Genomic DNA, 14056 nt, shown 5'->3' with positions numbered 1-14056 from the left:
TTTATATGGTGCAAACCAGGGGTGTAAGGAAGTATCGAGTGTCGTGCTGTTATGTTTTGTGATTGATTTTTAATTAATAGTTTACATGATTATTTAAGATTATTTTATTTACTGTTTGTGAAGATATATGCCATATGTGTTTGTTCAGATTGCCTAAAAAAGTAAAAAAAAAAAAAAAAATTTTATGAATATGGCAGCGTGATCTTTATACTATGACAGTTTTGCTAAAATTAGATTTAAAAATCGCAATATATCGCAATTAGGGCTGTCAATCGATTAAAATATTTAATTCCAAATTAGTCACATTTTTTTATCTGCTCAAAATGTACCTTAAAGGGAGATTATTTAAGTATTTAACACTCTTATCAACATGGGAATGGGCAAATATGCTTGTTTTATGCAAATGTATATATTTATTAGGGTTGTCAATGTTAACATGTCAACGTAAATTTGTTTTAACGCCACTAATTTCTTTAATGCAACTTGTTTTAGTTTGTAGCACACTCAGTCTTAAGATACTGGTATCATATGAAACTAGAAAAACCTAATGAATCCATTGGTACCAATCATGTCATACTAGCTTGTCATGAAGGAGGTTAAATAACGCTCCAAACTGACGCTAAATGTTGGTGAGGAAAAACTGGCATGGCGATTTTCAAAGGGGTCCCTTGACCTCTGACCTCCAGATCAGTGAATGTAAATGGGTTCTATGGGTACCCACGAGTCTCCCCTTTACAGACATGCCCACTTTATGATCATCACATGCAGTTTTTTATGCTATGTGAGGGTTTCTGGACAATATTTGTCATTGTTTTGTGTTCTTAATTGATTTCCAATAATAAATATATACATACATTTGCATAAAGCAGCATATTTGTCCACTCCCATGTTGATAAGAGTATTAAATACTTGACAAATCTCCCTTTAAGGTACATTTTGAACAGATAAAAGAAGTGTGATTCGTTTTCGATTAAATATTTTAATCGATTGACAGCCCTAATTGCAAGATATTGAATTATAACCTCTGTATCTTGATACGTATCGTATCACCAGATTCTTGCCAACACACAGCCCTAGTGCAAACTGTCTTTTAATATCATAATGACTCATCATAATGACTAATCACTGAAGCTGGCTGATTAGCACTGCCTGTATTTGGATTAAAGCCAAGCACAACCATAACTTCCTTTAGGGGGAAATCCCAACAAATAGCAGCAGTTAATCCGGGGAGTGGTGCCGTGTACGTTAAATCTTTCAGTTCTACACTTCCTCCTGCAGATGTTGCAGTGGTGGCGTACAGACCAACAACTCTTTAACAGGTGTGTAAAACTAAAAAATATGTTTTTTTTGCAACCTTACTGTGTATTTGTAGACAAAATGTCACTCAGAAATGTTAAAGAAACCAAAGATAGGACAGGTTTACAGCTGTTTTCTTTCGTTTTTAGTCTGCTTTAATAACATAAAACTCTTTTTTTCTTGTTCTTAAATGTGAGTATTCATGTCTCAGGTTTGCTCTGCAGTTGAGTTACTGATTCACTTATAAAGGCTGTTATTGTACCTGGCTTTTGCTTATGTATTTGCATATTAACTGGCCCTCGACACCTTGTTTATCAGTTCAGGAGTGGACTTCAAACTGACTGGATTATTTAATATGTTAAGTCTTTGCAGATTATGATTTACTCGTGTCTTTCCTTGATAATTTAGTCTTTAAATCAGCTTGACATTTAATGGAAACTCTGTAAATAAGGTGTTAAACGAACTTTCCCTCCAGGTTTCACTTTCAGTGACTGTTTAAGACCTTTATTTTGAAACTGCCTCACCTTAGTTACCTGTCAACCAGGAAACCAGGTGTGGGACGTTCTGTGCAGCAGCAGTTGTTCCTCATTTCTGATCTTGCGGTGACAAGGAGACAGGCGTGGACAGGTGAGTCAGTCTTTTCTGTTGTCACATTATGTCTTTGACTCTTAACTGCACATGTGTTAACAGACACTTTACCTTCCAGGTGTGTGTGGGCGAAGGACAAACGTTTCAGATCCAAGTGGAGTTAATAAATGATGTTGGATCCCAGAAGGAACGACACCAGAGGAGGCCAGATCGTACCAATGGAGAGCAGCTTCAACCAGGACGATAGAGGTCAGCTTTTATGATTATATGGTGATAAGATATGAACGTTTAACTGCTTTCAGAAGTATGAAATGTAAAACCACTTACTCTCTCTCTAATCTTCTTGCTCCTGGACATTTGATCCACTTGTATTGTTTTTACGCCACAGGGGAATGAGGAAGTTCACCTACTAACTGTGTTGAATGTGTCACACTATATTGACATTAGATTACACTTCACAACCTTGGTGCTTATTACAAACAATAACTTCAAAAGGTCTTCCTTTAAGGAGAGTTTACCCTGTTTGAGTGTAATAATGAAAGTAAAAGTAATCCTCCATGTCTGCTTTAGAAATCCTCCAAAGAGGATCAACACCGTTTTTATAATGATATTATTAGCACATTTCTACTCTGAATTTACCCCCTTGTGTCTCTGACAGCTCGTTTAATATACTTGACCTTGGTGGGACAGTCCATTTGATGCTACTTTAAACTTTCAGAGGGAAATATTGTGCCTTGTTTTACTACATTACATTTATGTGACATTCAGATAAATGAAAATTAAGATTTTGCACTTGACAAAAAAGCAAAAAATTAGAGAAAAACAATGAATACAAATTTGTTGAGCAGTTAAAGTGATAGTTTAGGTGTTTTGAAGTGGTGTTGTATGAAGTATTTATCCATATTTAGTGTATTACTTACAGTAGATGACGGTCGGCACGCTCCCCAGTTTGGAGAAACAGACAGGAGAACCAGCACGGGAGCAAAGTAATGTACTGCTGTGGACGGGGGCGACAGCAAAACGGATTTTAGACACCTAAATTTACTTTGTTTTTATTATTTTTCTAAGTAGTACCCAAATGAAGGAAAAGAAAAATTATAATAATAATAATAATTATATATTACTACTAATAATAATACTCATAATTATATGTATAATATATATAAAATACAATAATAATAATAATAATAATAATAATATATAATATATTATATTTAATATTATATATAATGTACTATTATATTCTATATAATATATATTATATATAATTATAATTATTATATTATATATAATTATTACTTAATCTTAGTCATAAAGATAACAATATTACTTAAAAAAAAGAGGCAAATAAGCCGTCCACCTAGACACCAACAACAACAAAATCATTCAAGAGTGGACATAGACTCATGTATAGATGGATGGATAGATAGATAGTAACTTTATTGATACCGAGGGAAATTCAAGTTTCCATCATCACAGTTCCATAGTGCAAAACATGTTAGTAAAAAGGCAGTAAAAAAGTTAGTAGTGCAAAGTACAAAAACATATACCAGATATAAAAATACAAGGAGATGAATAAAACTGTTAAAACTGAATATAGTGCAGGGTAACAGCTGTGATACACGACTATTAAAAAAGTGAATACAGTGCAGAAGAGACTGTTAAAAATGAGTATAGTGCAGGGTAACTCCAGTAGCTCAGTCTATGAAAGTGCACTGTGTGCATTATTATCTGTCCTGCAGACCGTCCTCCTTTGTCCCCCTCCCTAGAGAGAGGGGGACAAAGGAGGACGTTGTGAACAGATGTTTTTTTTGTGTGCCCTATATTTAGAATTTTAGACCGCTTTACCTTGCCGCCAGACAGCTATACAGTCTATGTTTCCGACAGGTAACTGAAGCTGTAATCTATGCTCTCTTCAAAGCCACCAGACTCTATTGAAAAAAATAGTTAGATGGATACAACAGCTTCAGTTCCCCGTCGGAAAGGACTGTCTGACAGGGTGAAAATATTGTAAATATAGCGTACACTTAAACTGATATTGATTTTTGTAGGTGTCTAAAATACATTTTGCTGCCGGCCCCGTCCAAAGCAGTACATTACTTTGCTCCCGTGCAGGTACTCTTGTCTGTTTCTCCAAACTGGGGGCGTGCCGACCGTCATCTACTGTAGTTAATACACTAAATATGGAGAAGTACCTCATACAACACCACTTCAAAACACCTGAACTATCCCTTTAAGATGAGATAATGCCCATAATAACACGCACTGGAGCAATTTCTCTACAGAATGAAGAATGAAAATGAATTGTTACTTGTAATGGAGTACTTTTCCAGTGTATTGGTATTGAGTTTCTTTGCCAAACATTTCCAGTATAGGTATGACGTCTATTTGTGATTGTGTAACAGTCTTTTTTTCCACCCTCAGGGTTTCTTACCACTGATCCCAGACCACCAGAATACGTCGAAGCTGTGCACAAGAAGACTGTGAAAGAGCTGCTGATGATGAGACGTCAGGTTAGTCACAGGCAGAACTGGTATTTTGTACACGTAGACGAACATGATGAGACAAGTTTATAATAAGTTTAATTATGGTGGGGTTTGTATTTCCCATAAAATGTTGCAATCAACTTCATGTTTAATCAGTTATTTCTTCATAAATGATGTGTTTGCCTATGTAGTTTGAGGAAAGACAGCAGTATGAGGGAGAAGTTCAGACAGCAAAGTACAAGTTCTTAGTATAGAAATCATTTACAGACAGCACAAGATGTGTTTGTTACAAAAATAGACCCCGAATGACACTCACATGCTTGCTTAAAATCACTCATTAATCTCTTTTAGAAACGGAGCTGCTTGCAGGACGACAACACCATGGAGCATCAATTTAAATTTGCAAAATCTGAAGCTTTTGCCAGCGACCTGAGTCCTTGCATGTTTGGCCCTCCGGGACATTTCCTCACTGCTCCTCATGAAAACGGTCACATCATCCCACGACAGCTGCAGCCTCCAGCTCTGCAGGAAGCTCCGGCCGCTGAAGTGACTTTATTTCACTGGCAAATACAGCGAGAGACACTGAGGGTTGGAGGACTTTCTCCTGAGCTGCTGAGCATGCAGGATGGAGATGGTGACACGTATGTATTCATGAAGAAAGTTGGCTATTTAAACCAGCTGAACAGCAGCAATAAATAGCTAAAAAGTCCTCTCTAATCTCCAGGTTCCTTCACATAGCTGTGGCTCAAGGTAGACGAGCTCTGGCTTATGTGCTTGCCACAAAAATGGCTCGATGTGGCTCTCTGGACGTGAAAGAACACAATGGACAGGTACAAACACTTAACAAGTACATTTTAATTGATAATACTCATCTATAAGTTGTTTAAACGCCGACTCTTTGCACACAGACGGCTCTCCAGATAGCAGCTGCCTCCAATCAGCAGCTCATAGTCCACGACCTGCTGACGCACGGAGCACAGATCAACACTCGGGACCTCTGGGGTCGATCTCCTCTGCATATGTGTGCTGAGAAAGGACATTTTCTCAGTCTGCAGGTAAGAGTTAATGCATCAACACAAGTCACGTTCAAATGTCATTAATTCAACATCAATTTTATCAACTAGAAGAGAGTTTCTACTGTAGAAAGTAGAGATTATAAAGTTCAATACACAGATTGAAGCTTCAATAATGATGCTTTTAATGTCTCTGGCCCAGTGGATCAACATGTTATGTCTCTACAGGTATTATGAGGGTTTGAGGATGTGGGTTTGACACTTTTTTAAGTTTTATTTTCTTTTTTTTCCAATATTTTATTTTGAAAGTTCAATACAGTATACATAAAGTAAAGTAAATTGATTTATTAATATTATTATAATATATAATATAATTAATTAATATAATTAATATATAATAATAATAATAATAATAACAACAACAATAATGATAACAATGATAATGATAATATTAATAATAAAGTACATTACATTTCATTACAAAACAAATCTATTATATATTTCACAGTATAAAAATAATATAAAAATAAAATAAATTATAAAACAAATAAAATGTAAGGAAAAGAAAAGAAGATGAAAAAAAAAAGAAACAATTAAACAATTGGAAAAACTTGAAATGTCTTAATAATTTAACAGTTTTTGCCAATTTAGAATTTTTGAGTTTTCCATCGTATGTTTTTAAATCAGTATCTTTAAAAGTATAAAAGGAGGGTCGTCTTTTTAGCCATATTATTTTATGGATATTATATTTTGCTAATCAAATTAATTATGTAAATTTCATCTTAAAAACTGGGGTTGTTAAAAGTTGGATTTTGAAGTTGAATGCCCAAAGATTTTAAACGACACCCCACAATGGAGGAAACCCAGAGACCCCACTTCGACTGGACATTTCGACTCATTGCGACTTCGCTCAGGCCGGCGAACTGACCCGAGGACGCATGCGCGACACTCTGCAACTTGACCGGACAGTTTGCGTGTTTCCCAGCTGTTTATGAAGTTATGAACCTGCTTCGTGAAGACATATGGAGGACGAGAGGAAGACGGAAAGAGACTGGAGGATAAAAGTGGAGTTTCTGGTGAGTTATAAGGTCAGTTTGAGGTCAAGTTACACCCATTCTTTGTGTTTGTTTCTTATTGTTGCGTGCAACCTGCAATTAAAGAAAATATGTTTTGCAAATGATAGTTTATCACAATATTAAAAATTAATGGATTTTATAGTATTTATTATTTTTGCAAATTATAGTTTATCACAACATTAAATTGATGCATTTTATTGTTATTTTTTTTACTCTATTTATGTGCAGTGGTGGTAATTCATCAAATCATTATTTTTCTGATGTGTTTTTACTCTGTGCAGTAGTGGTAATTATTTATCAAACAATTGTTCTTTATATATTTTTTTACTGTATGTACATTATTCATCAAGTCATTATTTTTTGTATGCATATTTTTGTATGTCATCAAAAAGTCATAGTATAGTATGTCATAAAAAGTCATAATAAAATACGCTTTTCCTGTGCTACTCATCACAACTTTGAGAAAGCCTGTGTTAGTAGTAGTTGTAGAAGTTGTGGTATAACTGTAATAGTTGTTGTTTTAGGTTCAGATGTTTGTGAATGTGATGCAAATTCTCATGTCTTCCTTCTCTTCTTTTTCGCCCCAGATGAGTGCAGTCTTCTGACCAAAACTGAGGATCATCTTTGCCGTCTTCTGCTGTATGAATCTAATAGTTGGAGGGGGTCTGCAAAATGAATTTCAGTAAAACTAGATAGATAGATACTCATTTTTTGTGTTGCATAACCCCTCCGTTCTATGTCTCCGAAAGCCCAGGAGGAGACACGGGTCTCATACTCCTGGGGTTTTGAACTCTGATTCTGGTGTGCCCACACAACCATCCAAACCATATGTTCAGCCTCCAAGCCACCACTGCCAAGCACACTTGGACTGTTCTCTTGGTCATTTTGCCTTCCTCATTGTGGAAGTTAGATCTCAAAACTCACCACATAAGAATCAAACCCACAACCTCCAGTCTTCTAACCCAGCTTCTATCACTCTGAGCTATCGGTCTGAATGCTCTTATATATTGTTTTTGGTCCTATTTGACTTCTTCATTGTGAAAGTTATACTTCAAAATTCACTGCACCTTATAAGAATTGAACCCATAACCTTCAGTATTCCAACCTGGTATCCATCACTCTGAGCTATATGACCTGGATTGGCAGGTATTTGAAATGTTATTGTTATCTGGTTCAGTGAGTTATTATGTCACAGATGTACATGTAGAGTCAAATATAACCTCCGATAAAATGGATGTCAGATTGAATAGCTCAGTGAGCTAGAATGCTGGGAGCGAGCGGAGCGCTACCTGAGGTGATGTGTTCAAGACCCGCGATTAGCAGGTAGTTGAAATGTTATTGTTATCCGGTTCAATGAGTTATGATGTCACAGTTGTACATGTAGACTCAAATATAACCTCCGTTAAATTGGATGTCAGATGGTATAGCTAAGTGATTTAGAACGCTGCTTGGGCATTGTGAGCTGCCTGAGGTGATGTGTTTGAGACCCAGGATTGGTAGGGAGTTGAAATGTTATTGTTATCCGGTTCAATGAGTTATGATGTCACAGTTGTACATGTAGAGTCAAATATAACCTCCGTTAAATTGGATGTCAGATTGAATAGCTCAATGAGCTAGAACACTGGTTGGGAATCGGAAGCTTAGGTGTTCAAATCCCACACATTTACAGTTGGACTCATAAAGAACATTAATAAGGTTTTCATTTTTAAAACACTTAATACACTTTTTCATTTTGTCACTTAAAACACTTTTAGTCTTGTTAAACTAGTTTCTCATGTAGAAGCCAGCCGAGGTTGGCACAGCCAACCTCGGCTGGCTTCGCCAACCTCACTCAGCTGGCTTCTACTGGTCATCCGGTTCCGCTTGTTTGGTTCTTCTGCTCGTCCGACTCATGTCACTTACCCAGCTTGTTTGTGCTGGGGGGAGGGGTGGTTACCCCACCTGGTTGGGTGAACCTAACATATGGATAGACTGCCATGAACATAAGTCAATTTCTGGGATTCGATCACATGAGCTCGTGTTGCCCAAGCAGTGTTCTAACTCCCTGAGCTAAGCCGCCTGACATCAGATGTATTGGAGGTTATATTTGACTCTACATTTACAACTGTGACGTCTGAACTCATTGAACCGGATAACAATAACTTTACAACTGCCTGCCAATCCTGGGTCTCGAACACATCACCTCAGGCAGCTCACAATGCCCAACCAGCGTTCTAAATCACTTAGCTATACAATCTGACATCCAATTTAACGGAGGTTATATTTGACTTTACATGTAGAACTGTGACGTCATAACTCATTGAACCGGATAACAATAACTACCTGCCAATCCTGGGTCTCGAACACATCACCTCAGGCAGCTCACAATCCCCAAGCAGCGTTCTAAATCACTTAGCTATACCATTTGACATCCAATTTAACGGAGATTTAAAAAGTTATAATACAGTATGTGGAAAAAAAAAGTTATAGTATAGTATGTCGAAAAAAAAGACATAGTATAGTATACAATAGAATAAATTGCAAAGGATCAATCCCGGCTCCTCTGTCCGGCTCACCAGTCCTGAGATTCTCTAAGTTTTCTCTTCAGTAGTGTCAACAACAAATATGAGAATGAAAAAAAAAGTTTGAACTCAGGAATAGCTCACCAGGGTAAGGAGCTGATATGACTGCTACTCGATAACCTCAGGTGAGCTGGTCTGAAGACCTGAGGTTATAGGTTTGATCCTTATGTGGTGCAGTGAGTTTTGAGGTCTAACTTCCAAAATGAAGTCAAACATGCAACGAGACAATGATGAAGTGTATCTGAGCAGATAGCTCAGTGTGATAGAAGACTGTTTTGAAAACAGGAGGTTGTGGGTTCAATCCTTATGAAGTGCAGTGACTTTTAAGGTCCAACATCCTAAATGAAGAAATCAAATACACCGAGAAACACATCACTTGCGTTAAGACCGATAGCTCAGAGTGATAGAAGACTGGAGGTTGTGGGTTCGAATCCTTATGTGGTGAGTTTTGAGCTCTAACTTGACGAAGACAATAGACTCAAGACAAAAGAACAGTCCAAGTGTGCTTGGTAGTGGTGGCCTGGAGGCTGAACATACGGTTCGGATGGTTGTGTGGGCACACCAGAATCAGAGTTCGAATCCCCACCATGGTGGGGACGTCAGTGCCTGGTACCGAAGGGAGTATGAGACCTGTGTCTCTTCTCCAAAACCTTGTAGTCGTCAGGACGCATCATGTCGTCCTGCAGTCTGGACAGAAGAACAGGGATATTGATTCATCAATCTATTACTAAACCATGTGAGCCATTATGTCTTGGCATGATCTTGTTAGCTTTTGAAGGGTCAGATATTCACAGGAGACTTCAGTGTGTGAGGGATAAAAGCATAGCAAGTCTTAACATGCAACACAACTGACAGTTAAAGTACAAATCCTAAAACAAAAACACACTTTTACAGATTGTATAGTTATATTTACAGTTTGCATTATCACCAGACACTGGAGAAACATGCACAATGTTCATGAATAACATGATAAAGACTAACCTGAAGACTATTCCATTGTTCATTCAGACCGTGGAAACACCAGTCCAACTGCAACCATCTATACGGGGAAACACAGAATTAATAAAGTCATCAGAATTTTTTGTTGCATTAAATTCAAGCTCAACAAACCTTGTATGAAATAAAAAGTGGATGTTTGCACTGACGAATTGTCTTTGTTTTCATTTAATTTCCATTTATTTTGTCGTTTGTTTTTCACATGAATCCTCCTGAGTCAAGTTTTTCACCGTTTTTCCATCATTGTTAAAAAAAACGATTCTGTTTGACTGTTTTTTCTACTTAGGAAAATATAATTTATATTTCTAAAAATGTTTTTTATATTTCTCCTATAAATAAATAAATAAATAAATAAATAAATAAATAAATAAATAAAAATACATTCAATATAAGGAGACTATATATACTCTATAGGAGACTAGAAAAAAAGATAACATATATTCTAATGAAATAAGGATATTGAAAGCATCAGAGTCTTTTTGTGTCTTTAAAGGAAAGTCTGTATTACATACAGAAATTAAGATATTAAAACATAATCGATGATGTAATCAAATAAGCAACTCAAAGAAAAATACAGCTCCAACTTCAGTAACTCTTCATGACAATAATTAAATCACACTATTAGAGCTGCAACAATTAATCAATTAGTTCTCAATCATTAAATTAATTGCCAACTATTTTGGTAATTGATCAATCAGTGAAGCGTTGATAGAATTTGTAGTTATTCCAGATTGATTCTTGTATTGTAATATATTGTATCTTGATTTCCAAAGAGCATCTGGAGGACCCTGATGGGGAGCGGGCAGCCGATTGATATTGAGATGTTCAATTATGATGGTGAGTGTGTTTAATTTAACATAAAACGTGGTATTTATGAAGCTTATGTGAAGTGTCTTTAGTGATGAAATCCTGCTGTTCTCTGTCTGAAGGTTTAACTGCACTGCATGCAGCAGTCTTGTCTCACAACGCCGCTGTTAAAGAGCTGAGGAGTCTGGGAAACCTCTGTTCATATGTGGCGAAGGAGCTGCTGCAGAAGACACAGATGTATGTGGAGTGTATTAAGACTCTGCTGCTCATGGGCGCCTCCTGTGGGACCAAGGTAACCATTAAACTACTATTTTAATTTTAACCATCAGAGTATGTAATACATATAAACAGGTACACAAACATACATATAGTGGTTAAGATTTTAATCTGTAACATGTTTATTTTTTTATGGTTTTCATCTCTTGTTCTTACTAAAATGCTTTTTAATTTCTATAATATTTTTAAGACATTTAAATTAATTTTCATCAAACCTTGTGCAACATTGTAAATATTGATATCATTTTTATTTATTTTTTAAATTAGGTGATTTTATGATTTTCTCTACACCCTGAAAATTTAGACAGTAACCACAGATATCTTTATACACAAAAATAATTAGAATTGCAATATCTGTCATAAAAAACATTTTATATTTTATATTTTTTCTGTATGAAGACTGACATCTGTGGTTACTGTCTACATTTTTCAGAGTGTAGAGAAAAATCATGAAATCCTTTATTTTTAAAAAAGTATTTTTATATCAATATTTACACAATTGATGTACAAAAAATTCTTAAAAATATTATAGGAATTTAAAAAGCAAAATTATTAAAATGAGCATTATTGTAATGTTGTGGTAAGGACATTTAGTATAAGAATAAGTGATGAAAAATAAACATGTAACAGATTAAAATCTTAACCACTATATGTATGTTTCTGTACCTGTTTATATGTATTTTATACTCTGATGGTTAAACACTTAAAACTGCTTGGGTTTCCTGTATTTTGTGGCTTTTTTTAGGATTAAAACACCATGTGGTGCAGCGATAAATGTTAGTAATGCTGCAGCACTGAGCTTGACTTTTAGAAAATGTCCTTGTTTTCATGCAGTGTTTGTTTTTAATTTCTGCAGGATCTAAAAAGTGGACGGACGTGTCTCCACATGGCTTCTGAGGAGGCGAATGTGGAGCTGTTTAACATTTTCCTCAACCAGCCGTCTTCACTGTCGGTTGTAAATGTTAAGGTAAGTTGTTTTGTTGTAGTGAAATCAAACTATGTGTGTTTTGTGTCTTTGCTTCTAAACTCTTTGGTGTAATTCTGCATCTGTATGTTTCAGACATTCAGTGGAAACACAGCCCTCCACCTCGTCAGCTCTTTGCAAAATCATAAAACTCAGGTGGAAGCGACGAAGCTGCTGATGAGAAAGGGCGCCGACCCCGGGTTCAGGAACTTTGAGAACGAGCTGCCGTCTCAGATGGTGCCTGAAGGGCCCACTGGTGAAAAGGTAGGCTGTGTTAAGTTACATTATCAACAAGCTTTAATTATTATAAATTATATTGTATGTTTTCTGATCAGTTTGATAGAACGAGTAATGATTTGTTATATTTTTTTTTCCAGGTGCTTCAGATCCTGAAGGGGAAACATGTTCATGCTTAAGTGAAGCTCAGAAAACACTGTCAGTCAGACAGTCCGATCTATCTTATTATTATTTGCCAATACGAGGCAGATGCTGGTTGTTTCTGTGAAACATCCCAAATTGTTCACTACCATGTAGTGGATAAAAGGAGAGAGGGAAGATTTGTATTTTTTTGTTCATTAACTTTTGTTTTAGGCTTTAAGCGCATACTTTTAAGATTGACATATAATGAGCGAATACGCTCTTTAAATCTGTTGTGTTTCGGGAATATGATTTATGATTATTGCTAACAAGTTATTTCATAGTTTTGGAGGATTCAATCATGGGTTTTCTTTATTCTAATAGACTAGTTTGACTAGTTCCACTGTTATAACTTTTGCATATTTTTGGTTTATTTGAAAGTAGAAATGTTATTCTGCATTTATATTTGGAAATACATTAACAGCTAACATGTTGTAGGTTATTTTAAAATTATTCTGTCTATAAATTCACGTTTATATAAAAATGTTCATGCATTTTCTCAAAGGTTTAATATTATAGTTCATGTAGAAAACAAGGTGTTCAAACTAGAGCTGCAACGATTAATCGATTAGTTAACTATTAAATTAATCAGCAACTATTTTGATAATCGATTAATCGGTTTGAGAATTTTTTTAAGAAAAAAAAAGTCTAAATCCTGATTCCAGCTTCTTAAATGTGAATATTTTCTGGTTTCTTTACTCCTCTATGACAATAAACTGAATATCTTTGAGTGGTGGACAAATCTTGGGCTTTGGGAAACACTGATCCACATTTGTCACCATTTTATAGACCAAACAAGTAATCGATTAATTAAGAAATAATCAACAGATTAATCGACAATGAAAATAATCGTTAGTTGCAGCCCTAGTTCAAACACTACTGTACTATGTTTTAATTGTGAAAAGGTTCTCATGTGATGTATCGTTAAAATGTCTTAGTGAAATTGTCTGAAGAGATTTAAATATTCCATATTTTGTGTACATTTTCATTGATTTTTAAAAAAATAAATTATGCAACACGTCATATTTTTAAGTACTTCGTCTTTTTGTGGTGTATAAAAAGTCAAAATAATATTGATTACAGAAAAGCATGACATTTTATTGTGAAATATATTTTGTGCAGACACTTTTAGGGTGACTTGCATCTAAAAAAGTCTCTTTTCAGAGTGAAAAGCTGAACTTCATGTTATACAATATATACTTTTCCTACATTTGTAAATGTTTGTTTTAATCTGAATGTCTGAAATCATCAGTGCACCAAATTAAAGGTTTATCCCATCTTATTTTAAGTATGTATGTTTATTTTAAACAAGAGATCACCGGGAATCAGTTAACTTAAACTACGTAGATTAATAAATGATCTTTCAAAAACTTCTTTGACCTCATGTCCTTTATCAGCTGTGACCTTTTACCTCCTGTAACGCCCTTCCCCCACTTCCTTACCTCATACATGCGTTGTGTTTTTACCACAAACAACAGGGTGAGAAAGCTGTGAAACCAAGGAGAAGACAAGGCAACATTGACACAGGTGACATAAACCCAAAAATGCACCGAAGAAAGAGTGAAACCCTGTTCAG

At 35.6% G+C, this 14056-nt stretch overlaps 2 protein-coding genes across 3 annotated transcripts in view; both read left to right on the top strand.

Moving 5' to 3' along the window:
• LOC141762743 (glycerol-3-phosphate dehydrogenase [NAD(+)], cytoplasmic-like) overlaps positions 1-14056 on the top strand; it is a 144325-nt gene that overhangs the window by 68855 nt on the left and 61414 nt on the right. The gene's annotated exons all lie outside the window — the stretch shown is intronic.
• Positions 161-12679, top strand: nfkbiz (nuclear factor of kappa light polypeptide gene enhancer in B-cells inhibitor, zeta). Of its 2 annotated transcripts, none has more exons than XM_074626576.1 (12): positions 161-1319; positions 1826-1923; positions 2003-2133; positions 4309-4397; positions 4722-5011; positions 5095-5200; positions 5279-5425; positions 10790-10853; positions 10946-11115; positions 11956-12066; positions 12160-12327; positions 12441-12679. In XM_074626576.1, the coding sequence occupies exons 3-12, from the start codon at positions 2052-2054 to the stop codon at positions 12477-12479; spliced, it is 1266 nt and encodes a 421-aa protein (XP_074482677.1). In that variant the 5' UTR covers positions 161-1319; positions 1826-1923; positions 2003-2051; the 3' UTR covers positions 12480-12679. The 2 variants fall into 2 exon arrangements, with proteins under 2 accessions (XP_074482677.1, XP_074482678.1); XM_074626577.1 differs by having other exon boundaries at positions 161-1323; positions 1849-1923.

This window comes from Sebastes fasciatus, chromosome 24 (assembly GCF_043250625.1).
Source record: "Sebastes fasciatus isolate fSebFas1 chromosome 24, fSebFas1.pri, whole genome shotgun sequence".
Taxonomy (NCBI): Eukaryota; Metazoa; Chordata; class Actinopteri; order Perciformes; family Sebastidae; genus Sebastes; species Sebastes fasciatus.
Note: the sequence above shows the minus strand (reverse complement) of the source record. Positions and strands in the feature narration are given on the sequence as shown.

Coding starts and splice junctions, on each gene's coding strand:
- nfkbiz (XM_074626576.1), top strand. CDS start 2,052: ATGATGTTGGATCCCAGAAGGAACGACACCAGAGGAGGCCAGATCGTA. Junction 5,201..5,278: donor TGAAAGAACACAATGGACAG/GTACAAACACTT, acceptor CTTTGCACACAG/ACGGCTCTCCAGATAGCAGC. Junction 5,426..10,789: donor GACATTTTCTCAGTCTGCAG/GTAAGAGTTAAT, acceptor TGATTTCCAAAG/AGCATCTGGAGGACCCTGAT.